We start from the raw sequence: 23,107 nt of genomic DNA on the forward strand, positions 1-23,107 counted from the left end.
AACAAACCATGGGATGTGGGCAATATTCCAGAGCTTACAGATAAGGGATCTGAGGTCACAAATCTTGCCCACAGGCACACAGTGAGGGATTCAAGGACGACTCTGGGCTCCAAAGGACATGCTCTTTCTATGCTTCTCTAGGAGACAAAGACTGAAATGAACAACTACTGAATTAAATTCAGCCATCACCCTCTGAATCATATAATAAACAGTCTAAACATACAAAGAGGATCACTTGAGATAAATTATGTGTGACTGAAGTTAAAATTTCCTGTGTTGTCTAACATCTATTTCAAAAAATCAATATGATTAACAATTACCTCGAGTTCTTTCACACGGTTTACAGAACGATCAAGTTCTTCCTTCTTACAATTAAGAGCTGCAAGTTCCTCTTGCAAATGTAAAGCTTTCTCTGAAAGACAAAGCCAAGCAACTAAATATCATAAAGGTTTCTCAGTGAATACAAGTCATTTAATCATTTATAGCCAGTATGTCAGACCTAATGACCATTATTTCATCATCTAAAATAGCAGAGGGGATTCCCTGGTGGCCCAGTTGTTAATATTCCATGCTTTCACTGCCCAGAGTGCAGGTTCGATCACTGATCAGGAAATTAAGATCTTATAAGCCCTGTGGCATTCCCCTCCCCCAAAAAAGATATAAAACAGCAGATATTGGGTCAAAAAAAAATTAGCAGGCAAGTAAGTCCTGTTACTCATTAGGTAATGTGAAGTCAGTTGTAACGGTCATATATGTGGTGAACTTCCTGCTACACACAAGTCACCAGAGTTACACCACCCGTGTGGAATGTGGGGCCCTCATGCCAACAGCTCTGAATTTCCTTAAAGACAAAGACTGCTCTGGTAAGATTTTATAGTTATTATTTTGTCATTATCACTTCATCTAACATAAGGCTATATAGATGTATCATCAAAAAGTCACATGCTAACTACATGGCAATACCAATTCCTACAGAAGTATTAATATTAGTCTGAGCACGACAGGCGCCAAGGAGCAGCCACGCACACCTGGTGGCCTGCTGATAAGGACCAAGTGCCCAGCCCTGGCTGACTCCTTGCAATCCATTTGAAATAGCCACCCAAAACTCTTGTCACAGGATAGTTCCTAGAGATACACTGCAATGTCAAATATCTGAAAGATCAATTACCTAACTCTCCTCGTCTCGGGGTAATATATACAAGAGTTTAGGAGGGTATATGTGAAAATAAAATATCATGAAGCATAAATACGTGTTAGAAGTTAAGAAAAATAAGAAATCAGGTCATAACACCTCTCATGGTTTAGAGTAGTATTAACCCACAGCAGTAAGTTGATGCCACATTCTTGACATCACAGATTTATTCATCAAGATATACTGAAATATAGTTGAATAAAATTCTACCAATAAATCACTGATCTTTGTGAATATACAAAAAGTTAAACAAGAAGGTTTACAAAAACATTGAAAGACAGTGATTATTTTTTTCACTCTGTAAAATTAAAAGGACAAAAACTATGTCAGTTAATAGTAACGATGAAGTGGAAGGTATATATTTTTTGGATTAAAGAACAGACCCAACTTAAGAAGCTGATAACCTGTGTTGAAACTGAAAAATACAGCTTCCTGCCCTGCTCCCCAAATCACCTTTATTTTTCCTTTCATCTTCGATCAGTCTGTTGGTTCTAGTGATATAGTCCTCCTTCAGTTCAAGTTGATACCTGAGAATCAGAAGGATGGAAAATGAGTTTTGGTCACTTCCCTAGACAGACTGCTATCAACAATGAGCTTATCTTATGGCATCAGGGCACTGAAGGGTACTAAGCAGGACAACACATGAACTTCTGGAGCACTCAGTGCTAAGGCCAGGGGTCCAAATTCTGGCTTTAAAAAGTCCACTAAAGTCTTGCTGCAGTTCTATAAACTGGGTCCCAAAACTCAAGCACAAAATGAAGGGTCATGTTACTGAGGCTATAGAGGGCACTGTTTCCCAGCTGGCATCCAGTGACACAAAAAAAGTAAATGTACTTACTTTATACTGTGTACAGCAGACTCTAAATCCCAAAGGATAACAAGTCAGTCACTTCCAGTCCACCTGTCCCGCCTTCCCACCCTCAAGCAGGATAAGACCTTTCACCCTAAGGAACTGAACAGTAGTACCAAGAGCCACTGTCAACAGCAAATATATTTGGACTGGTGATACCAGAGTCACATTTTCATGGAATTTTACCATCCCCACCAGCTGTTAGCAGCTGCCTTTCTGGTTCAAAGATTAGAGAAAAGAAAGAAGTACTCCTGTGGTGAATATCCTCAGAACCTCAACACCTGCCAAAGTCATATAAGGACACCCACGGACAGACAAAGATACCTGACAGTCCACTCCATAGCTATTATCAAGCTAACATACACACTTTTATTCACTTATTCCTAAAACTTTAACAACTATAGATTCCTTATAGAGCTCATCTCTAAAATATGTAGATAAATCCATAAAATATGTGGACAAAAATCTACCACATCAAAACTGATCCACAGAAAACTGCTATATTTTTTATTAGAATTATTTTAAAGAATAACCTCCAAAAACCTTTGAAGGTACTATATCATGGACTATCAATGACAAATTATGGACAAAGCAGTAGAGAGAGGCCAATGATGAAGAAACATCGAGAGTTGCTGTGTTGAGTCATCACTTCACTATGAATTCATTACATCAATAAACATTAAGTGAACACTTACTTTGTGCCAGACATTACACTGAACACTGGAGAGAAAACTTACCACATATGCACTTAATGCCTCTGCACTAAGATACTATCCACTAGAACACAGCAAAATGCAGACTAGAGGGAAGCCATGGTACCAGAGCTGTACACACCTTCCTTTCCCTCTATCGTTTTTTGCTTCATACAGTTAATTCTAGTTTGTTCCTTTTGATTCTTGCTTTTCAGAATCTTGAAGGAATACAGATCAACAAATACTATAACGAATTAGCAGAATAATTTACAGATCATTAGCTATTCCATCTGAATGGCAGTATAAGTGGGGTAGAGGAAAACATAAAAAGTGACTATAATCCCCATTTGATAGCTTCTCAGCAAGGTACAAGGTGCCCTAAGAAACTCAAGCAAATCACAGGCCCTCAGTAAATACTCCAGAAGTGACAAGAACAAGCAGAGGATGCTATTTCCTGTACTGTATCTTTTTAAAACCATCCTAACTCGAGTATTCACAGGAAAAGCTTGACTGTCAATGAACATGTATATTCTTTTTAAACACTGGATTTTGCCATAAAATACTAGTCTTATCTACTTTATTAGTGTTGCTGTGTTTCCATCAACTTAATTCAAATACGATACTTTTTTTTTAAGATGCCAAACAATTACTTTAGAAGTTCGTTCTTGAGCTTTTGGTCATAGGTCTCCTCGATATTCTTTATAGTCAACTCCCGCCTCCGCAGTCCATCAGTCATGCTTTTATTTTTTTCTTCTTGCAGTCTCTGGGCCCTGAAATTAGCAAAAACAGATAAGGCAAAATTGAAAAATATTAATATTGGGGAAAAGACATGTGTTTTTAGCCCCACAGACTCAAACTGTTCTGTGACTGTCACGGCTAGGGAGTAAAAACAAAGGGCCAGAAGTGTCCCACTATTTTAGGAGCTGATCTAGTGATGATGGATCTGAACTATAGACAGAACTCAATAGTTTTCTGGCTGGGGTGAGTGAGAAAATGCCAAAACCAAAGTGGTGTCTCACAGGAGATGGTTCACACTTAAAAAAAAATGGTCACAAGTGGTAAGCGGCCATAATCAATTCAGGGGTAAAAGATTAATGTTTTAAGTTACAAAGCTACACACAAACTTCAGTTAGTATACTCAAGTGCTTGTTTCTTTTATAATACTGTTTCTAACTGACTAGCCCAGAGCTATTAAAGACATAAAATGTGTTCTGGCCTTTCATAATCTACTAGTTCAACATCAGTGAACTAAATCAATACTGAAGAGAAAATACTGAAAAGAGAGCAAAAGATAGATGGATCAATCAGAACGTCCCAACACTAAAGAAAGGAATGGTCTTAATAGTGAAACCTCAAGTCAAGCACAAAATCAATTCCAGAGCCGGGGAACTGGGTTCACAGGGATTCAGATCAAGCTAAAAACAGAAGCGCCAGTCAACAGAGACTATTCCAGGCAAAGGATAAAACGCCTCTGTTAGCGCCCTCTGCTGGTTAGTCTGTAAAGCAATGGAGCAGTATTTAGTTTATATGATATTGCTTCCCTGATGGCTCAGATGGTAAACAATCTGCCTGTGATGCAGGAGACCTGGATTCGATCCCTGGTTGGGAAGATCCCTTGGAGAAGGAAATAGAAACTCACTCCAGTATCCTTGCCTGGAGAATTCCATGGACAGAGAAGCCTGGTGGGCTACAGTCCATGGGGTCACAAAGAGTCGGACACGACTGATGACTTAACATGTTCATTTTCAGTATGCTTAGAAAGGAGGAGGAGGGAAAATGGAGGTAAATAAGTGATTACATAATCATTAGCTATCAATGCCCAAATTGGTTTCCTTTTCTCGCTTATGGTCCATTTACCTCTTCAGTACTGCCAAAACCACTAAGGTTGGTAGAGAGAAGAAATCAAATGAACCTAGCCTACTTAAATGAGAAAACAACATTCATGAAAACGAAGACAAATCTTTTAAGGAAAGAAGATTCCTGGAGTGTCTGTGAGTGCCAATTAATGGCAGATAAATGGGAAAGAAGGCTTATTCCATAAACTATACAATGCTGAGCTTGCTATGTATCCTAGGTAAGATGTGAAGAACCAAAGACTGGTGAACGTTTAGAAAAAAGCAACACACACACTACAAGCAACAATTTCTCCCAATACAGGTCAACTCAGAGCCACCGTGTTCCCCTTTTTTGCCAGCAGAGCAGGTCAATCTGGCAGGTCTGGCTGTCTGGAATTCAGTTACTACATGCACATGAAACCGTGAGACCTGAATGGTTGACAGAAATGGGAAACGTATGATCTCTTAAAGCATTATTTGCTTCTCCAAATTATTTGTCTGGTCCCACTGTAGCCTGATGATGGCATTTCCTTCCGCTTTCATCCCAGTGTCTAATATTTCAAAAAAATACTCATCCTCATTTCTCCTGAAGTGTGCCTTTGAAGCTAGGTGATATCACCTTTACAAACAAGAATTCTATTCTGTAGTATTAGAATATGTAGACATATTGAGTAGTTCTTTTTCATCTCGTTCATTCTGAAAGTCCAAAATGGACACGTATTACTTACAATTCAAAGGCTTCAATTCTTTGTTTCAACTCAGCTTCTCTGCCTCTCAGCAAATCTATGTCTTTTAGTAGAAGCTGCCTTTGAGCATAGATTTCTTTTGTTTCATTCTGTAGAAGAAAGCATTAATTTTTACCAAGCAAGCTAAAGAAGACAAAGGAGATTTGAACTAATACATTGCTTCCTAAATTCTAGAAAACAAAGGATGGACATTAAAGAACAATTTTCAAGAGGTTCCAATTCAAGGTATATGTTTTGCCTTTTTATCCTCACAAAAATTTATTCCCCTCCTCCCTCAAGGACTGTTAAGTTACATTACCCTGTATTTCCAGCATCCCTTGTGTATAATTACTTTGTTACATCATTAACATCTCTCAGACACTTAAAAAAACTTCGTTAAGTTCCACAGCAAGAGAAAAATGAAACAAAATGTTCATTCAGCAATAAAATAAACTTAAAAGATGATGGCCCGAATGAATGGCCACACTTCATGTATGTGTTCCCTGAACACCTATCATGTGTTCAAGGCCACACTGGGTGCTGGGTACACAAAGATGGACAGATACAGGTCAGTCCCCACCTTAAAAAAAACTCAGTTTATTCAAGGAGAGAGAGACAAACCAAGAGTTACACCACAGCGTGATGATTTCACAAAGTACATCAAGACTCCACGGGACGAGCAATGCCTAGAGGAGTCCATCAGTGGGGGGTCAGGAGAGGCATCACAAGGACCTGGCATTCCAGCTGGATTTTGAAGGACTGGATGGTTTTATCAGGCCAAGAAGGGGAGGGGCATTCCAGGTGGTAGAATAAAGGCATGATACTCTTCACAAACGGCAACCTTCTCAAGAGCCTTCAGAGATCAGTTGAATAAACCAGGGTTCGAGTCTGTGAACTGGTTGATCTAGTCAGTCGTCTTTTTTTATTTAATGTTATTGAAGTGCAGTTGATTGACAATGCTATGTTATTTTCTGCTGTACAGCAGTAACTCAGTTATACAAATACATCTTTTTTATATTCTTATCCATTATGGTTTATTACAGGATACTGAATATGGTTCCCTGTCCCATGCTGTAGGACCTTGTTGTTTATCCATCCTATATATAAAAGTTAGCATCTGCTAATCCCAAACTCCCAATCCATCCCTCCTCCACATCCTTCCCCCATGGCAACAACAAGTCTGTTCTCTGTGTCTTTGAGTGTTTCACAGATATGTCCATTTGTCTCATATTTAAGATTCCTCACTTAAGTGATATCATATGGTATATTTGTTTTTCTGAATTTGGACAACTCAGCAGTGGCCACAGGACTGGAAAAGATCAGTTTTCATTCCAATCCCAAAGAAAGGCAATGCCGAAGAATGCTCAAACTACTGCACAGTTGCACTCATCTCACACATTAGTAAAGTAATGCTCAAAATTCTCCAAGCCAGGCTTCAACAATATGTGAACCATGAACTTCCAGATTTCAAGCTGGTTTTAGAAAAGGCACAGGAACCAGAGGTCAAATTGCCAACATCCGTCTGGATCATCAAAAAAGCAAGAGAGTTCCAAAAAAACAGCTACTTCTGCTTATTGATTACACCAAAGCCTTTGTGTGGATCACAACAAACTGTGGAAAAGTCTGAAAGAGATGGGAATACCAGACCACTTGACCTGCCTCTTGAGATATGTGTATACAGGTCAGGAAGCAACAGTTAGAACTGGACATGGAACAACAGACTGGTTCCAAATAGGAAAAGGAGTACATCAAGGCTGTTTATTTAACTTATATGCAGAGTACATCATGAGAAACGCTGGGCTAGATGAAGCACAAGCTGGAATCAAGACTGCTGGGAGAAATATCAATAACCTCAGATATGCAGATGACACCACCCTTATGGCAGAAAGTGAAAAGGAACTAAAGAGCCTCTTGATGAAAGTGAAAGAGGAAAGTGAAAAAGTTGGCTTAAAGCTCAACATTCAGAAAACTAAGATCATGGCATCTGGTCCCATCACTTCATGGGAAATAGATGGGAAAACTATGGAAAGAGTGACAGACTTTATTTTTGGGGGGCTCCAAAATCACTGCAGATGGTGATTGCAGCCGTGAAATTAAAAGATGCTTGCTCCTTGGAAGAAAAGTTATGACCAAGCTAGACAGCGTATTAAGAAGCAGAGATATATTACTTTGCCAACAAAGGTCCATCTAGTCAAAAACTATAGTTTCTCCAGTAGTCATGTATGGATGTTAGAGCTGGACTATAAAGAAAGCTGAGCACCGAAGAATTGATGCGTTTGGACTGTGGTGTTGAAGAAGACTTTTGAGAGTCCCTTGGACAGCAAGGAGATCCAACCAGTCCATCCTAAAGATCAGTCCTGAATATTCATTGGAAGGACTGATGCTGAAGCTGAAGCTCCAGTACTTTGGGCACCTGATGCAAAGAACTGACACACCAGAAAAGACCCTGATTCTGGGCAAGACTGAAGGCAGGAGAAGGGGATGACAGAGGATGAGATGGTTGGATGGCATCACCAACTCGATGGACGTGAGTTTGAGTAAACTCCAGGAGCTGGTGATGAACAGGGAGGCCTGGCGTGCTGCAGCCCATGGGGTCATAAAGAGTCGGACACGACTGAGTGTCTGAAATGAACTGAATGGTATATTTGTCTTTCTGACTTTGTCACCTGTCTTCAAGATGACACTGTTAGTGCTCGCTTTGGCAGCACATATACTAAAAGTAGAATGACACAGAGAAGATTAGCATGGTCCCTGCACAAAGATGACAGGCAAATTCGTGCAGTGGTCCATATTCTTCCTAGAATAGTGCTTTGCCATTATTAATGAACTGTGAGAAGTAGCTCAAGGCAGTGTTCCTCACCAGTAACTCCAGGTGAGGTAAGTTGAAGATGACTGAAGAAAAGGCTGGCTGTTGTTTAAGAAAATAACTAAAACCATCAGTTACTGGTTTCAGCTGACAACAGAATGGTTTATTGCTGCCACTGTCCATGCCTACACATAATTTATTTTGTATTTTTGAATAAAGACATTTGTACGTTCTTAGTAAATGAGCACAAGAGCCATGTACCAATATACTGCTTTCAACTTAAACCACTGAGGCATTTTTACTACAATGCTGTTAAAATCAGGATTTTAGTGTTTGCCATCACTCGATGAGAAGTTAAGCAGCAGCTTTTCTATGGAGAGTAAGAATAATTGTGTACAGAGTAAAGAAACATCCAACTGTGTGAAAACCTTTCTATAATAAAAATTGTTTAAAGTTAGGAAAAATAGATGATATTGTTAGTATAAACACAATCCAAGCCTCACAAACACCTGTGCCTCCAACATTTATTTTACAGCTTGTTGTTAAGTCACTACATCGTGTCCGAATCTTTGTGAATCCCATGGACTGCAGCACACCAGGCTTCACTGTCCTTTACTATCTCCCAGAGCTTGCTCAAACTCATGTCCATTGAATCAGTGATGACATCAAGCCATCTCATCCTCTGTTTCACCCCTTTCCTTCTGCCCTCAATCTTTCCCAGCATCAGGGTCTTTTCCAATGAGTCAGCTCTTCACATCAGGTGGCCAAAGTACTGGAGCTTCAGCTTCAGCATCAGTCCTTCCAATGAACATTCAGGGTTGATTTCCTTTACGAATGACTGGTTTGATCTCCTTGCTGTCCAAGGGACTCTCAAGAGACTTCTCTAACAACACAGTTCCAAAGCATCAATACTTCAGCACTCAGTCTTCTTTATGGTCCAATTCTCACATCCATACACGACTACTGGAAAAACATACCTTTGACTAAAGGGACTTTTGTCAACAAAGTGATGTTTCTGCTTTTTAATACACTGTCTAGGTTTGTCATAACTTTTCTTTCAAGGAGCAAGCGTCTTTTAATTTCGTGGCTGCAGTCACCGTCCAGTGATTTTGGAGCCCAAGAAAATAGTTTCTGTCACTGCTTTCACTTTTCCCCCATCATTTGCCATGAAGTGATGAGACCAGATGCCATGATCTTCGTTTTCAGAATGTTAAGTTTTAAGTCAGCTTTTTCACTCCCCTCTGTCACTTTCATCAAGAGGCTCTTTAGTTCCTCTTCACTCTCTGACATAAGGGTGGTGTCATCTGCATATCTGAGGTTATTGGTATTTCTCCCAGCCATCTTGATTCCAGTTTGTGATTCATCTAGTCCAACATTTCGCATGATGTACTTTGCACAGAAGCTAAATAATCAGAGTGACAATGTATAGCCTTGTTGTACTCCTTTCCCAATTTGCAACCAGTCCATTGTTCCATGTCCAGTTCTAACTGTTGCTTCTTGATCTGCATACACACTTCTCAGGAGGCAGGTAAGGTGGTCTGGTATTCCCTCCCATCTCTTGAAGAATCTTCCACAGTTTGTTGTGATCCACACAGTCAAAGGCTTTGGCATAGTCAGTGAAGCAGAAATAGATGTTTTTATGGAATTCCCTTGCTTTTTCTATGATCCAACGGATGTTGGCAATTTGATCTCTGGTTGCTCTGCCTTTTCTCAATCCAACTTGTCCATCTGAAAGTTCTCAGTTCACGTTCCGCTGAAGCCTGGCTTGAAGGATTCTGAGCATCACCTTGTTAGCACGTGAAAAAAGCACAAGTGTACAGTAGCTTAAACATTCTTTGGCGTTGCCTTTCTTTGTGACTGGAATGAAAACTGACCTCTTCCAGCCCTGCGGCCATTGCCAAGTTTTCCAGATTTGCTGGCATATTGAGCACAGTATTTTAACAGCATCATCTTTTAAGATTTGAAATAGCTCAGCTGGAATTCCATGACTTCCACTAGGTTTGTTTGTAGTAATGCTTCGTAAGTCCCACTTGACTTCACACTCCAGGATGTCTGGCTCTAGGTGAGTGATCACACTATCGTGGGTATTCGGGTCATTAAGACCTTTTTTGTACAGTTCTTCTGTGTTTGCCACCTCTTCTGCTTCTGTTAGGTCCTTGCTGTTTCTGTCTTTATTGTGCCCATCTCTCCATGAAATGTTCCCTTGGTATCTCCAATTTTCTTGAAGAGATCTCTAGTTTTTCCCATTCTAAGTGAGCCCAATTCTCAGAACTGTTTATACCAAACTTGTAGAGGGGGTGCAATTACCATTCAATAACTGGGTCTTTTTGAGAAGCTCCAAGCAAGGGTGGACACTGGGAGGAAGTCTCTTACTTTCAACACAACTTCCTGACAGAAGCCCTGGCTGTCCACAGGAAGCAGGGCCCCAGATCCAGTCTGGTCTAAGATACAACCTTAACAAAGGAACCTACCAATGGATCCAATCTCTCCCCACACCCACTCCTGCCACTGGGCAACCCCTCTACCTCCCATCCAGCCACCATGCTGGTGGACAGGATCACACGCCCACGTGGCAGCCCTGTATGCCTCCACCTCTGTTCCCATGGCAGCACGTTGCATTTTGTTTGCATTCTTGACCTCAAACCCCTACCTGCAACTCTGTCCTCTTGACCCATCTTCTTCTTCCACCCGTCAGAATCCCAAGACCTGCTTCTCAGTGTCTTTCAGGCTGCCATGTCACGGTCCCTGTTGCTTTATATTAGCGGCCACCTGCCATCTTGAGCTCCCTTCCCTACCCTGCCCAACACCAGTGTCTTCCATGAAATGGGCTGCCTTTCTGAAGCCAAGGAGTTTCAGCTCTCTCAAGCTCATCTCCCTGAGCAACTCCATCCCTCCAACCTTGCCGACACTACACACCCTCCTGAGAGCTGCACTGGGGCCATCACCTGGAAACCCTGGACTTGGTCTACTGCTGGTCCAGGCTGCCCGCCTCGGCTGAGCCCTTGACACAGCTCAGCAACCCTGTCTGCTTTCCAGGGCTTCGTTTCCTTTAGTGACGGCAGCTACTTCACACTTCTGATCCTCTCCTCCCTGCTGTTAACCAAACCTCAAAGCTGCTGCTTCTTTGGTGCAAGTTTCTCCCACTCCCAGCGTGGACCAGCCCATTTGCAGTCCATTCCCTCCAGCCGTCTTGGACAAAGGATGCCTGCACATCCTTTCCAAGTCCTGTGCTTTCCCTTGTGCTCTTGACCCCAGGCCCTACTCAAGAGATAGCCCAGAAATGCCCCCCCCACCCCAGTAAATGATTTTAGAATATTACCTCCTGGTGCTTTTGAATTCTCTCTAGGGTTATCTTTTCCTGAGACATCAGGGCTTCAGATTTTGCTTGACAAGTTCTCTCAAATTCATTCTGGAACTCAACAAGCTCCTTCTCATACTTCCTTTTTTCTTCCATTTTAATTTTCATGATTTCAGTATCTTTAAAGTATTTCAACTGCCAATTGATGACAAAAAATTGTAAATACCAATAACTATAGTAAAGAAACAGTAACAAATTCTCTCTTCACTGTTAGCTTTAACATTAACGCTATCTAAATATATTTAGTTTAATTCATCTTCATGTTTCATCTCATTCACTACACTTACAGGGTGTATTCAAAAGTCATAAAGAACTGACATCATCTGGCAAGAGAAACAGTACGCACAACATTCATTAGTAAAGATTATAGTGATTTCCCCACATACTGAAGGTGAAGACATTAAAAGACAAGCAAAAACATCACTCTTAATGATAACAAGATAAATCTTACCTTCTGACTCATTTCTGCCCGTAGCTGCTGTTCTACTTCCCTCTTATATTCGTTTAACTTGATTTCTAAGGATTCTAACTTTGGCTGCTGAGGGCAAGCACCTGCAAACTCATTGTCAATAAGCTGAAGCTTCTCCGCTACCAAAAAATAATATAGAAAATGAGGTCAGAGAGACACGGGCAGGTGAGCAAATGGCCAGAGCTCTGTTCAAGCACAGCGTATACTTAGGAGAAAGTGTTAAGGATGTCTGCCATTTACTTATTAATACAAATGTATCCAAAAAGTGAGAGAGCTTAATGGACAGACAGGTAAGTGATTAAGCAAGTATAACAAATTTCATGGCAGACTCGAGGTGTGTAAGTGTTCGCCATAAAGCTTTCAACTGTTCTGAAAGTTTGAGAATCCAATATAAAATATCAGGGGAAAAGAAAACAAAAAGTATACTTTAAGTCAAATAACAGTGGCATCCCTTTCTAGTGTCTACGTGCCACAGGAGAGGGCTCTTTGACTGCACTTTGGTTAGAGCTGACTCACACTTTCAAAACACTGACCCTACGAGGAATCAAAGATCACGTGTTTCACTTCCTCCACTTCACAGAGGAGGAAACTGATGCCCATCCAGTTGAAGGGACTTCCAGAGGGCTAAACAGCTACATAATGGCATCAGTGGGGCTAAGGCCAGGTCTATGATTGTCTCACATTCCAGCAGTCTTTCCAGGAGACTCCCAGCCCTCAAACCAACTGTGGATTTGAAACCAACCATGAAGCACACTGCAAACCTGGCCCTCTCATACAGTCTTAACCATGTGTGACACCAATATCATCAAAAAGCAGGCAGAGGAAAAAACGGCTGGCAGAAGCAGACTAAAATATGTGTGCTCATTTGTATCTGACTCATGGACTGGGGCGTGCCAGGCTCCTCTGTCCATGGGGCTTCTCCAGACAAGAATGCTGGAGTGGGTTGCCATTCCCTTCTCCAGGGGATCTTCCCAACCCAGGGATTGAACCCAGGTCTTCTGTACTGCAGGAGAATTCTTGACCGCTTGAGTCATCAGGGAGTAAAATATTGGCAGTGATGTCTCTGATTGGCAAAATGTCAGCCATGGTTTTCCATCTACTTTTCTGTATTCTACAGAAGCCTGTACAGCAGAAAAGGGTCCAGGTCATGGACCAGAAAACCTGAACTCTGGTATCAGTTCTAACCCAGACAGGACGTTGCCTAATTGTTCTTCCTCAAGTGACCTTAGCTTTGTCAACTGTAAAATGAAAGGATGGCCCACTGACTTCTCTAGTTCCCTGCAATGCAAGTAGTCTGAGATCTTCCCACTTTAGTGGCTATAACATAAAGTCACATGAGACACAGGGAAGAACCTCCCAGTCAAGAGAGCTTCAACCCAACAAACAAGAAAGGAAGTGAGCCTATGGATCCCCGTGAGAGGTGGAAAGCATAGCCCTGGTGGTCAAGAAGGAAGGAGCAGCCCTGGAGAGCAGTTCCTGGTCCTTCTGAGAAAAAATGAGCAACAATTCCAGAAAACATGCCACCAGCAGCCTGCATCCCTCTCAGTGAAGCAACAAATACATAATACAGTACATCAGGCCGTCACCTTCACTGAAAAAAGAAAATGGAAGAAGTGTAATTATGGAAGAGGATCACAATTACCAAGAGAGTCTTTGACAGGAAATGTTGAACTTGTCTGAGTTTCCATATTGCAACTTTCTTTATTCTGATGATATTTTGCCAATTCTTTCAGAAACTGTATAAGAAAACCTGAAAGATACAATGTATACAGTTTTGTTTCACACCTTTCTTTCATTCAACTATTGCTCAAACACTGTTTATGCAATCTTGGTTTTATAACATTATCTTTTTCACATCATGTATCTTTTAAGAATAATTTCTGAGGAAAGGCCTTTCCAAGTATGACATCAAACATGAAAATTAAGAACTTATATAAGGCATGAAATAACAAAGTCAAAAGACAAATGATACACCAAAAACAAGTATTTGCCATAATATGGAGACAGGACTAATTTTCATAGCATAAAGAGCTTTTAACATCAGCAAGAAAACAGAAAAATAGGGCAAGACACGGACAAAGTTTACAGAAAAAATTTTCAGTGTTAAATAAACATGAACAAAATAAAAATAAATGCAAATTAATACTACAAAAGAAATACTATATTTTCTCAATACACATATTATCAAAGTTTTAATCTTCAGCACTCTAAGTGTTGGCAAGGGAGCAGGGAAGCAGGCATGCTCTTACACTTGGGAGGGAAATTGGTCAGTGTTTATGGATATTCATAATCCAAGTGCCCTTTAACCCAGTCATTCTACCTCTCCGAATTTATAGAACTACACTTTCTCAAAAGGGTGTAGCACTGCACACCACATGCTTCTAATGGCAAACGCCAAATAATAAAATCTTCATCAACGTGGGGATAATTAAATACATTTTTTAAACATAATTAGTCTAAGTACACTGATAAAAATATATTGCTGGACAAAGGAAGCAAATTGCACAATAGTATAATATAATCCCATTTATGAACATATGTGGTTTAATTACATATAGACTTTGACCCCCCTAAACTAAATGCTGGTAGGATACACAAGACACTCTTCATTCTAGTTATCAGCAGAAAGTGAAATTAAAGAATATGAACAGAAGTTTCTATTTTTCTTTTACTTTATACCTTTCTGAATAGTTTGAAACTTTTTTTTTCTTTTTGGCTGTGCCATGTGGCTTGTAGGATCTTAGGTTCCTAACCAGAAATCGAACGTAGGTCCCCCGCAATGGAAGGATGGAGTCCTAACCGATGGACCACCAAGGAATTCCCTGAAACTTGTTTTGGGTTGTTTTTTTTTTAAGTCATGAGTATAAGTTTTTAAGTTAGTATACGTTTATAAGTTTTCACTTTCTTAGAACAGATGACTGGATTTCTGCATCAGCCAAGGGCCTTTTTTCCTTTACTACTGAAGATATTACAATATACTAGATCTTTTTAACTGTGGCTGATTGACAATGTTACTTTCCTCTGTACAGCAAAGTGATTCAGTTTTACATATATGTACTTTTTAAAGAATATTCTTTTCCACTGTGGTTTATCATAGGATACTGAATATGGTTCTCTGTGCTCTACAGTAGGACCTTGTTGTTTATCCATTCCCTATGTAAAGCTTACCTCTGCTAACCCCACCCTCCCCCACCTTGGCAATCACAAGTCTGCTCTCTATGTCTGTGAGGCTATTTCTGTTCTACAAGTGCAAGTGCAAGTGAAGTCGCTCCGTCGTGGCCGACTCTTTGCGACCCCATGGACTGCAGCCTACCAGGCTCCTCTGTACATGGGATTTTCCAGGCAAGAATACTGGAGTGGGGTGCCATTTCCTTCTCCAAAACTATGTATTCTAATGCTAAGTCGCTTCAGTCGTGTCCGACTCTGTGCGACCCCATAGACCACAGCCCACCAGGCTCCGCCGTCCCTGGGATTCTCCAGGCAAGAATACTGGAGTAGGTTGCCATTTCCTTCTCTAAAACTATGTATACATACTTATTTATAAATATCTCTATGTCTCATCTGTATCTATGTTAAGCTAAACATAAGTTCATACAGATGTCTCCAATGCCACCAGTACCATATGAATCTTAGCCTCCTCCTGTTTATCTCTAAGTTCCCACCTGGCTCCCACCATCTATTATTCCCTTACTGTATTGTTCAACTCCAGCCCACACATATAACGGTTTCAAAACTTTCAACCAGCACCCCCATGAGAAGTAACTCACCTTGACTACATAGCCTATGTAGTTTCTTCTGCCTTCAGTTGCAATCTTCATCCCTCTCCAGAGTTAGACAGGTAGGCATATCTTTCCCCCACCCCTTTCAGTGGGGTTACTATGGTTACATTGTTTTGTCACAATCAGCATTTAATCCTGAGGTCACCTGACCTCTTACCCTTGCATACATGAAGGCTCACTCTTTGTAAAGCTCTACAGGATTTGACAAATGTCTAGCGCCATGTATTCTACCATTACAAGTAATTAAATTAAATTACAAGTAATTTAAGAACATTTTCACCATCCTAAAAAACATCCTATGCTTCCCCTCTTCAACCTGCTACCCTTTCCCTCCACATCCCTAGCAACCACCTAGCAACAAGGTGGTCAGGTGTGCTGCCCACCTCTATAGCTTTGCCTTTCCCAGGATGTCACATATATGGAATCATAGACCATGTAGCCTTTTCAGAGGAGCTTCTTACATTAACAACACAGAGTTGTGATTCATTTCTCTCTAGCTATCAAGCTTCATGGCTTAATAGCTCATTCCTCTTAGCTGAATAGTATTTCCCTGTTGGGATGTACCACAGCCTGTTTATCCATTCACCCACCAAAAGACATCTTGTTTGTTCCCAATTTCTGGCAACTGTAAATAAAGTTGCTATAAACACTCACATACAGTTTAAGTCACTTGGGTAAATACCTAGGACCATGACTGGTGGATCATCCAGTAAGACTATGTTTAGTTTTACCACCAAACTACTCCCCCCCGCAAGTGGCTATACCATTTTGGATTTCCACCAGCAATGAGTGAGAGCATCTGTTACTCCACATCCTTCCAGCACTTAGTGCCATAAGTGAGCTGGATCTTAGCATCCCAATACATGGGAAGTGTTATCTCATTTCTGTTTTAACTTCCATGTCTAATAACAAACAACATGGAGCATCTTTTGATATGCTTACTTGCCATCTGCATATCTTCTTTGCAGAGCTACCTGTTCAGACCCTTTGCTCATTTTTCAACTGATTTGTGTCTTTATTGTTGAGTTTTCAGAGTTTTTGGTATATTTTTGACACAAGTCCTTTATTGGATGTCTTTTGCCAATACCCTCCCCCTGTCCGTAATTAGTCTTTTCACTCTCATAGAAAGGCGTTTTAAAATTTTAACAAAATCTAACTAGTCTATTTTTTTTTCTTTCATTTAATCATGCTTTTGATGTTTATATCTCATCACCAAAACCCAGGTCACAAAGATTTTCTCCTAATGTTTTCTTCTAGAAGCTGTATCGTTTTGTGTTTTACATTTAGATATATGATTCATTTTCAGTTAATTTTTGTGTAAGGTGTAAGGTCTGTGTCCAAGTTCATTTTTATGCATATGCATGTCCAATTGCTCCAGCATCACTTGTTGAAAAGTCTAAGTTTCCTCCACTAAATTGCTTTTTCATTTGTCAAAAACTAGTCGACTATGTTTGTATAGACCTATTTTTGGGTTCTCTATTCTGTCCCACTGATCTATTCTTTTGTCAATCATAGGTAAGGATTTTAACTTCAAGAAAGAAGAGTCAGTGTCCAAATTTTCCACCCAGCTATTTTCTGGGTACCATTTATCTCTGAAAGGAAAAATTAGGTGTTGGAAGGATGTGTAGTGGAATCTAGGGGAAAGTACAAAAACCATACAACAGATCAGCATCCTCAAAGTATAAACAGTTAGGTAAGACCAATGATCTCTGTCAGGAAATACACAACTGTCAGGTCCAAAATATCTTCCTACAGGTTTTTTTGATGGTCTCAATTTCTTGATGCTGAAGCTCCAGTACTTTGGCCACCTGATGTGAAGAGATGACTCACTGGAAAACACCCTGATGCTGGGAAAGATTGAAGGCAAAAGGAGAAGAGAGCGACAGAGGATGAGATGGTTGGATGGCATCACTGATTCAATAGACATGAATCTGAGCCAACTTTGGGAGACAGAAGACAGGGGAGCCTGGCGTGTTGGCAGTCCATGGGGTCTCAAAGCATTGGACACAACTTAATGACTGAACAATAACAACAATTTCTTAATTGGAAGTCACCAATTTTAAAATCATTTCGTTGTAACAGTAGCTGTTTTACTGTTAGCCAAGAGTTTTATCCAAATTATGCCACTAGGATACATGACATGTCTGCAATTCAGTTTTTCTTACTTTCAGGGATTTTACTAGGAGGCTGGGTGAAGCTGGTATGAGATGTTGACCAGACGTCTTTCTGAACTAGAAAGGTTCAAAGAACGAGTTTAAAAGCAAAAAGCTATTTTTAATAATATACATACCTAGAAATAAGTGGATTATTTAAAAACCCCTTACAGCCCCTAATTCCTTCCTGAAATAGTTACACTACAGACAGCAGCTATTTACTTAGATCTGTGCAGTCCAATGGAGAAGGCAATGGCACCCCACTCCAGCACTCTTGCCTGGAAAATCCCATGGATGGAGGAGCCTGGAAGGCTGCAGTCCATGGGGTCGCTGAGGGTCGGACACAACTAAGCGACTTCACTTTCACTTTTCACTTTCATGCATTGGAGAAGGAAATGGCAACCCACTCCAGTGTTCTTGCCTGGAGAATCCCAGGGATGGGGGAGCCTGGTGGGCTGCTGTCTATGGGGTTGCAGAGAGTCAGACACGACTGAAGCGACTTAGCAGCAGCAGGAGCAGTGCTGTCCAATATGACAACCAGTAGCCAAAAATCGTGTAGCTATTTAAATTATAATCTCAGTTCCTCACACCAACTACATTTGAAGTGCTCAGTAACCCCATGGTGGCTAGTGGCTACAATATTAGAAAACACAGATTCAGACACTTCCATCATCACAGAGTTACACTAGACACCATTGCCTTAGACTGTACAACCCCGGATCACCTATCATCCTCAGCTTCAGTAAGGATGAGCTACTCTGCAGGTGGTCTAGAGTATCTTGTGATCCAAATATTATATACAGCATGGATAAGCAACAAGATCCTACTGTACAGCACAGGGAACTATGTTCAATATCCTATGATACTGGATATGAGGGAAAGAATAGGAAAAAGAATGTATATGTATGTATAACTGAATCACTTTTCTGTACAGCTGAAATCAATGCAATACTGTAAGTCAACTATACTCCAATAATACAATGAAGTGAAGTGAAGTGAAAGTTGCTCAGCTGTGTCTGACTCTTTGCGATCCCATGGACTATACAGTCCATGGAATTCTCCAGGCCAGAATATGGGAGTGGGTAGCCGTTCCCTTCTCCAGGGGATCTTCCCAACCCAGATCTCCCACATTGCAGGTGGATTCTTTACCAGCTGAGCCACAGGGGAAGCCCAACAATACAATAAAATAAAACAAAAATAGAATGTCATGTGATTCACTTATCCTCTGCTAACATTACGCCCAGGAGGCCAGGCAGTTAAGTGACAGACGAATGACTGGCAGAAACTAGGTACTCAAGTGTTTGCTGAATGGTAATGAATGAATGTCCCAATGAGGATGGTAGCAATGTTGGCAACAGACAAAATCCAGGAGCACACCAACATTAAAAGGGCCATTACATCATGTTACAGATTTTTTGAAAAGCTCTAAGTAACAGCTATGCAATACAGGCAGGGTACTGGCTTACGTTCATACTACCAAGTCCATCAAGTCTAGCCCATGGCCTGGCACCCACAGCAGCCGTAAAGGGAGAAAGAACCTCAGCTTCCCTCCTTCTGTGTAGGCAAAAATCCACCTCTCACCTCTCCACTCCCTGTCAGCCTCCTCGGCTTTTACACAGAATAGGGCACCACACTTCACTCCTGGCACCCCTGCTCACCCAGAGTGTGGGGGTTTCTCCCCACACCAAGCCATACTCTTATGAGGCCAGCTGCGTGTCCTACAATTTAACTCAATTCTGACACTGTCCACCTGGAGCCAGGAACTGAGCCCACCGGTGAAGGGCCTCATTACCATAACACTGATCCCCCACCTCTCACAGATATCTTAACACGTCCTTCAGATGCCAGCCCCAAGCTCAGGTTGTCACCTGTGCTTCTGAGCAATGGCTATTGATAGGAGATGCCATCCTCCTCCTTGTGCTTGTTGAATGTGTCCGACAGCTCACAGAACTCAGTGAAGCGCTTAGACTTGGCAGTTTATTAAAGGACATGATAATGGATACAGATGAACAGCTGAATAGGAGAACTACACAGGAGCTGAGCAGGAGCCTGAGTTCCATGCCCTCTCCAGGCATGCCACTCCCCCAGCACCTCCACCTGTGCACTGACCTGGAAGATCTCTGAACCCCGTACTTTGGGGATTTATGAAGACTTCTTCACACATGCATGACTGATTATTAACACCATTTTTAGTCCTTTTCCCTTCAACAGAATGGGGGGGGGGCAGGGCTGAAAACCCCAAGCTTCTAATCATGGCTTGGTCCTTCTGATGACCAGCCCCTATCCAGGAGTATACCCAGTGCTGGCTCATTCAAACAAGAGACACCCAGAAACTACAAGGGTTTCTGGAGCCCTGTGTCAAGAACTGAGGTCAAAGACCAACACCAGAACAAGAGATGCTCCATGTGTTCTTAGGAAATTACATGGGTTTGGGGAGCTGTGTGCTGGGACTTGGGGGTAGAGATCAATATATATTTTTTCTATTATCTCAGAGTAGTCGGGCTTCCCAGGTGGCGCTAGTGGTAAAGAACTCACCTGAAATGCAGGAGACTTAAGAGATGAGGGTTCAATCCCTGGGTCAGGAAGATTCCCTAGAGAAGGAAAAGGCAACCCACTCCAGTATTCTTGCCCAGAAAATCCCATGGACAGAGGAGCCTGGAGGGCTACAGTCCATAGGGTAGCGAAGAGTGAGACATGACTGAAGCGACAGCATTAGAGCTATATAAACACTTGATTACAAAAATAACATACAACATACAGTTCATTCTTCAAGCAAATACGAATACAATACTCGATATATTGTACTTGGGGGATATCTAGGATACAGAGACAGATGCCTAAACATTGTTCTCTTTGTTTTGGAGGTGTTTCATACAGTGGGTATCTTTGAAAAAAAAACTAGCATTCAACCGGTTTGTAGGGCTTTTGATGCTATCTCTAGCTCTCTTATTTGAGTAAGAGCTATCTTAAAAGGTTGAAAATTGGGGGAAAAAGATCCACATTTATCAAAATAGATGAATGGTTCTATTTTAAAATGAACTGCCAGCAAGGAAAAGCCGATGATTCAATTTAAATTCCCTTAAATGATTCAATTTAAAGTCCCTATTCTTCCACCTAAAAATTAGTAGCTTCATACTTTTATACAAAAAAACACATAACAAAAATGTTCCAATTGTCTACAAAGATGAAGTCTCCTACCTTTTTGGTTTTCTTTATCAAAGCCTGAAATCTGTTAAAAGAAAACAGTTTACTTTTATTCAACTATTCAGTTATTATTAACAAACCAAAGCAGATTATTAAAAACTAAACAATCCTACCAGTGATTTGTAGAGACTGGATTCAGGACTGATTTTAAAAAGATGCAATAGATTCTGCATAGTAAATACCTTAAAAAAGAAAAAGTACACATATTTCAACATCAATGATTAAGTGATGATTTAGGATGTTTCTGAATATAAGACTAAAAATCATGGTTCAGACTAAATAAGATTATAAATATATGCTAATAACGTAAAATGTAAGCTTTCTCATACTATTAAATAAATTACACTAAACTTTGAGGTCAAAAGGATAAAATTTCTCTTGATCATGTAACTAACCTCCAAATAATTCACATCAAAGATGATATACCTGGGGCTTCCCTGGTGACTCAGTGGTGAAGAATCTGCTTGCCCATATAGGAGACATGAGTTTGATCCCTGGTCCGGGAAGATCACACATGCCACGGAGCAGGTAAGCCTGTGCACCACAATTATTTTATTTAAATTGTGGCTCTTCACTTAAATTACACTAAACTTTGATGTCCCCACTTGACAGGGACCTCAGGGAACCTCTCGTGTTGCCTCAGGGAAGTCAGGCCTCCTTTCGAGTGAGGGGGGAACTTTCAATTGCTCTCGAGTTGCTGCAGGGGAATCGAGAGTCATCTTGCATAGAGTGGGGAATTGAATGGTCTTTCTTGAGTTGTGGTGGAAAGCTTGGGGTTCCTCTCGAGTTGCAACGGGGACCTGAGGGAACCTCTCGTGTTGCCTCAGGGGAGTCAGGCCTCCTTTCGAGTTGCAAGGGGGTACTTGGGATTGCTCTCGATTCGCTGCAGGGGAATTGGGCCTCATCTCAAGTTGCAGCGGGAAACTCTACAGCTCACCTGCTACAACTACTGAAGCCCACCGGCCAGAGAGCCCGTACTCCACAAGAGAAGTGCCGGCAAAGAGAAGCCTCATGCTGAAACAAAAAGTAGCCCCACTTGCCACAACTAGAGAAAAGCACGTGCAGCAATGAAAATCCAGCACAGTCTAAAATAAATTCAAAAAAATTTTTTAGTATCTTTAAAAAATGACATGCCTGACAGAATAACAGAAATGGTTAATGGCTTACAGCTGACACTCAAATAGCTGAGTTCACCCATGAACATGTGAGTATATTCCAGGGTCTCTCAATGGCAATGAAGTTTTAAAATTACTATTGCTTCAAAATGGAAATAAACTAAGTTTTTACTCTCTTTGAAACTATGAATGTTTAAAGCTATTTTAGGTACACCTGTGGTCAAACATTTTGCGTAATTTTTTTATGTTATTTATCCTGGTTGCACTGGGTCTTCGTTGCTGTGCATGGGCTTTCTCTAGTTGTGGCCAGTGGGGGCTACTCTTCACTGCAGTGTGCAGGCTTCTCATTGCAGTGGCTTCTCTTATTACAGAGCAGAAGCTCTAGGGCTTGGGGGCTTATTTGCTCTGCAGCACGTGGGATCTTCCCAGGCCAGGGAATTGAATCTGTATCCCCTGCATTGGCAGGCGGATTCTTAGCCACTCCACCACCAGGGATGTCCTTTGAGTGAATATTTTTAACATGTATTTCTACTATCATGTGTATTATTATGTCTACCCTGAGGACATTGATATAATCTTCTGTTGGTTTTCCTTTAAAGAAAATATTTTATAGTACAGAAATCTTTAAGTGTGTGAACTACATCAGTGTTATAACTATGTGATTGACTATTATTCGTTTGAGTGGCAAAATTGTGAAATATGAGAAACACAGGTGGAAGGATCAAAAAAGAATTTCTAAGGCTGGTAAAATTTGGTTGTTTAAATATACTGTATCTATTTATTATTTGTTTACTTAAGTATTTATTTACTTACTTGGCTGGGCTGGGTCTTAGCTGTGGTATGTGAGATCCAGTTCCCTGACTGAGGATTGAACCCAGAACCCCTGCAATGGGAGTGTGGAGTCTTAGGCACTGAGCCACCAGGGAAGT

General features: G+C 41.0%; 1 protein-coding gene and 1 non-coding gene across 9 annotated transcripts in view; one reads left to right on the forward strand and one right to left on the reverse strand.

The window, feature by feature from the left end:
* OFD1 (OFD1 centriole and centriolar satellite protein) overlaps positions 1-23,107 on the reverse strand; it is a 79,921-nt gene that overhangs the window by 45,453 nt on the left and 11,361 nt on the right. For 6 of the 8 annotated variants that reach the window (XR_011565113.1, XM_070783529.1, XM_070783528.1 and 3 more), the window contains 9 exons: positions 21,177-21,245; positions 21,058-21,088; positions 13,570-13,677; positions 11,910-12,046; positions 11,420-11,593; positions 5,298-5,404; positions 3,385-3,504; positions 1,646-1,719; positions 321-412 (listed from right to left, as the gene is read on the reverse strand). Coding sequence is in view for 7 of the 8 variants with exons in the window: in XM_070783529.1 (XP_070639630.1) it covers positions 321-412; positions 1,646-1,719; positions 3,385-3,504; positions 5,298-5,404; positions 11,420-11,593; positions 11,910-12,046; positions 13,570-13,677; positions 21,058-21,088; positions 21,177-21,245 (912 nt within the window). In the remaining variant the exon portion in view is untranslated. Of the gene's footprint in view, positions 1-320; positions 413-1,645; positions 1,720-3,384; positions 3,505-5,297; positions 5,405-11,419; positions 11,594-11,909; positions 12,047-13,569; positions 13,678-20,394; positions 20,451-21,057; positions 21,089-21,176; positions 21,246-22,991; positions 23,062-23,107 lie in introns of those variants that run through there. The other 2 variants (XM_070783533.1, XM_070783534.1) reach the window with 2 other exon arrangements.
* Positions 7,984-8,090, forward strand: LOC139181756 (U6 spliceosomal RNA). Its single transcript, XR_011565499.1, has one exon. It is a non-coding gene; the product is annotated as a U6 spliceosomal RNA (small nuclear RNA).

This window comes from Bos indicus, chromosome X (genome assembly GCF_029378745.1).
Source record: "Bos indicus isolate NIAB-ARS_2022 breed Sahiwal x Tharparkar chromosome X, NIAB-ARS_B.indTharparkar_mat_pri_1.0, whole genome shotgun sequence".
In the NCBI taxonomy this organism is placed as follows: Eukaryota; Metazoa; Chordata; class Mammalia; order Artiodactyla; family Bovidae; genus Bos; species Bos indicus.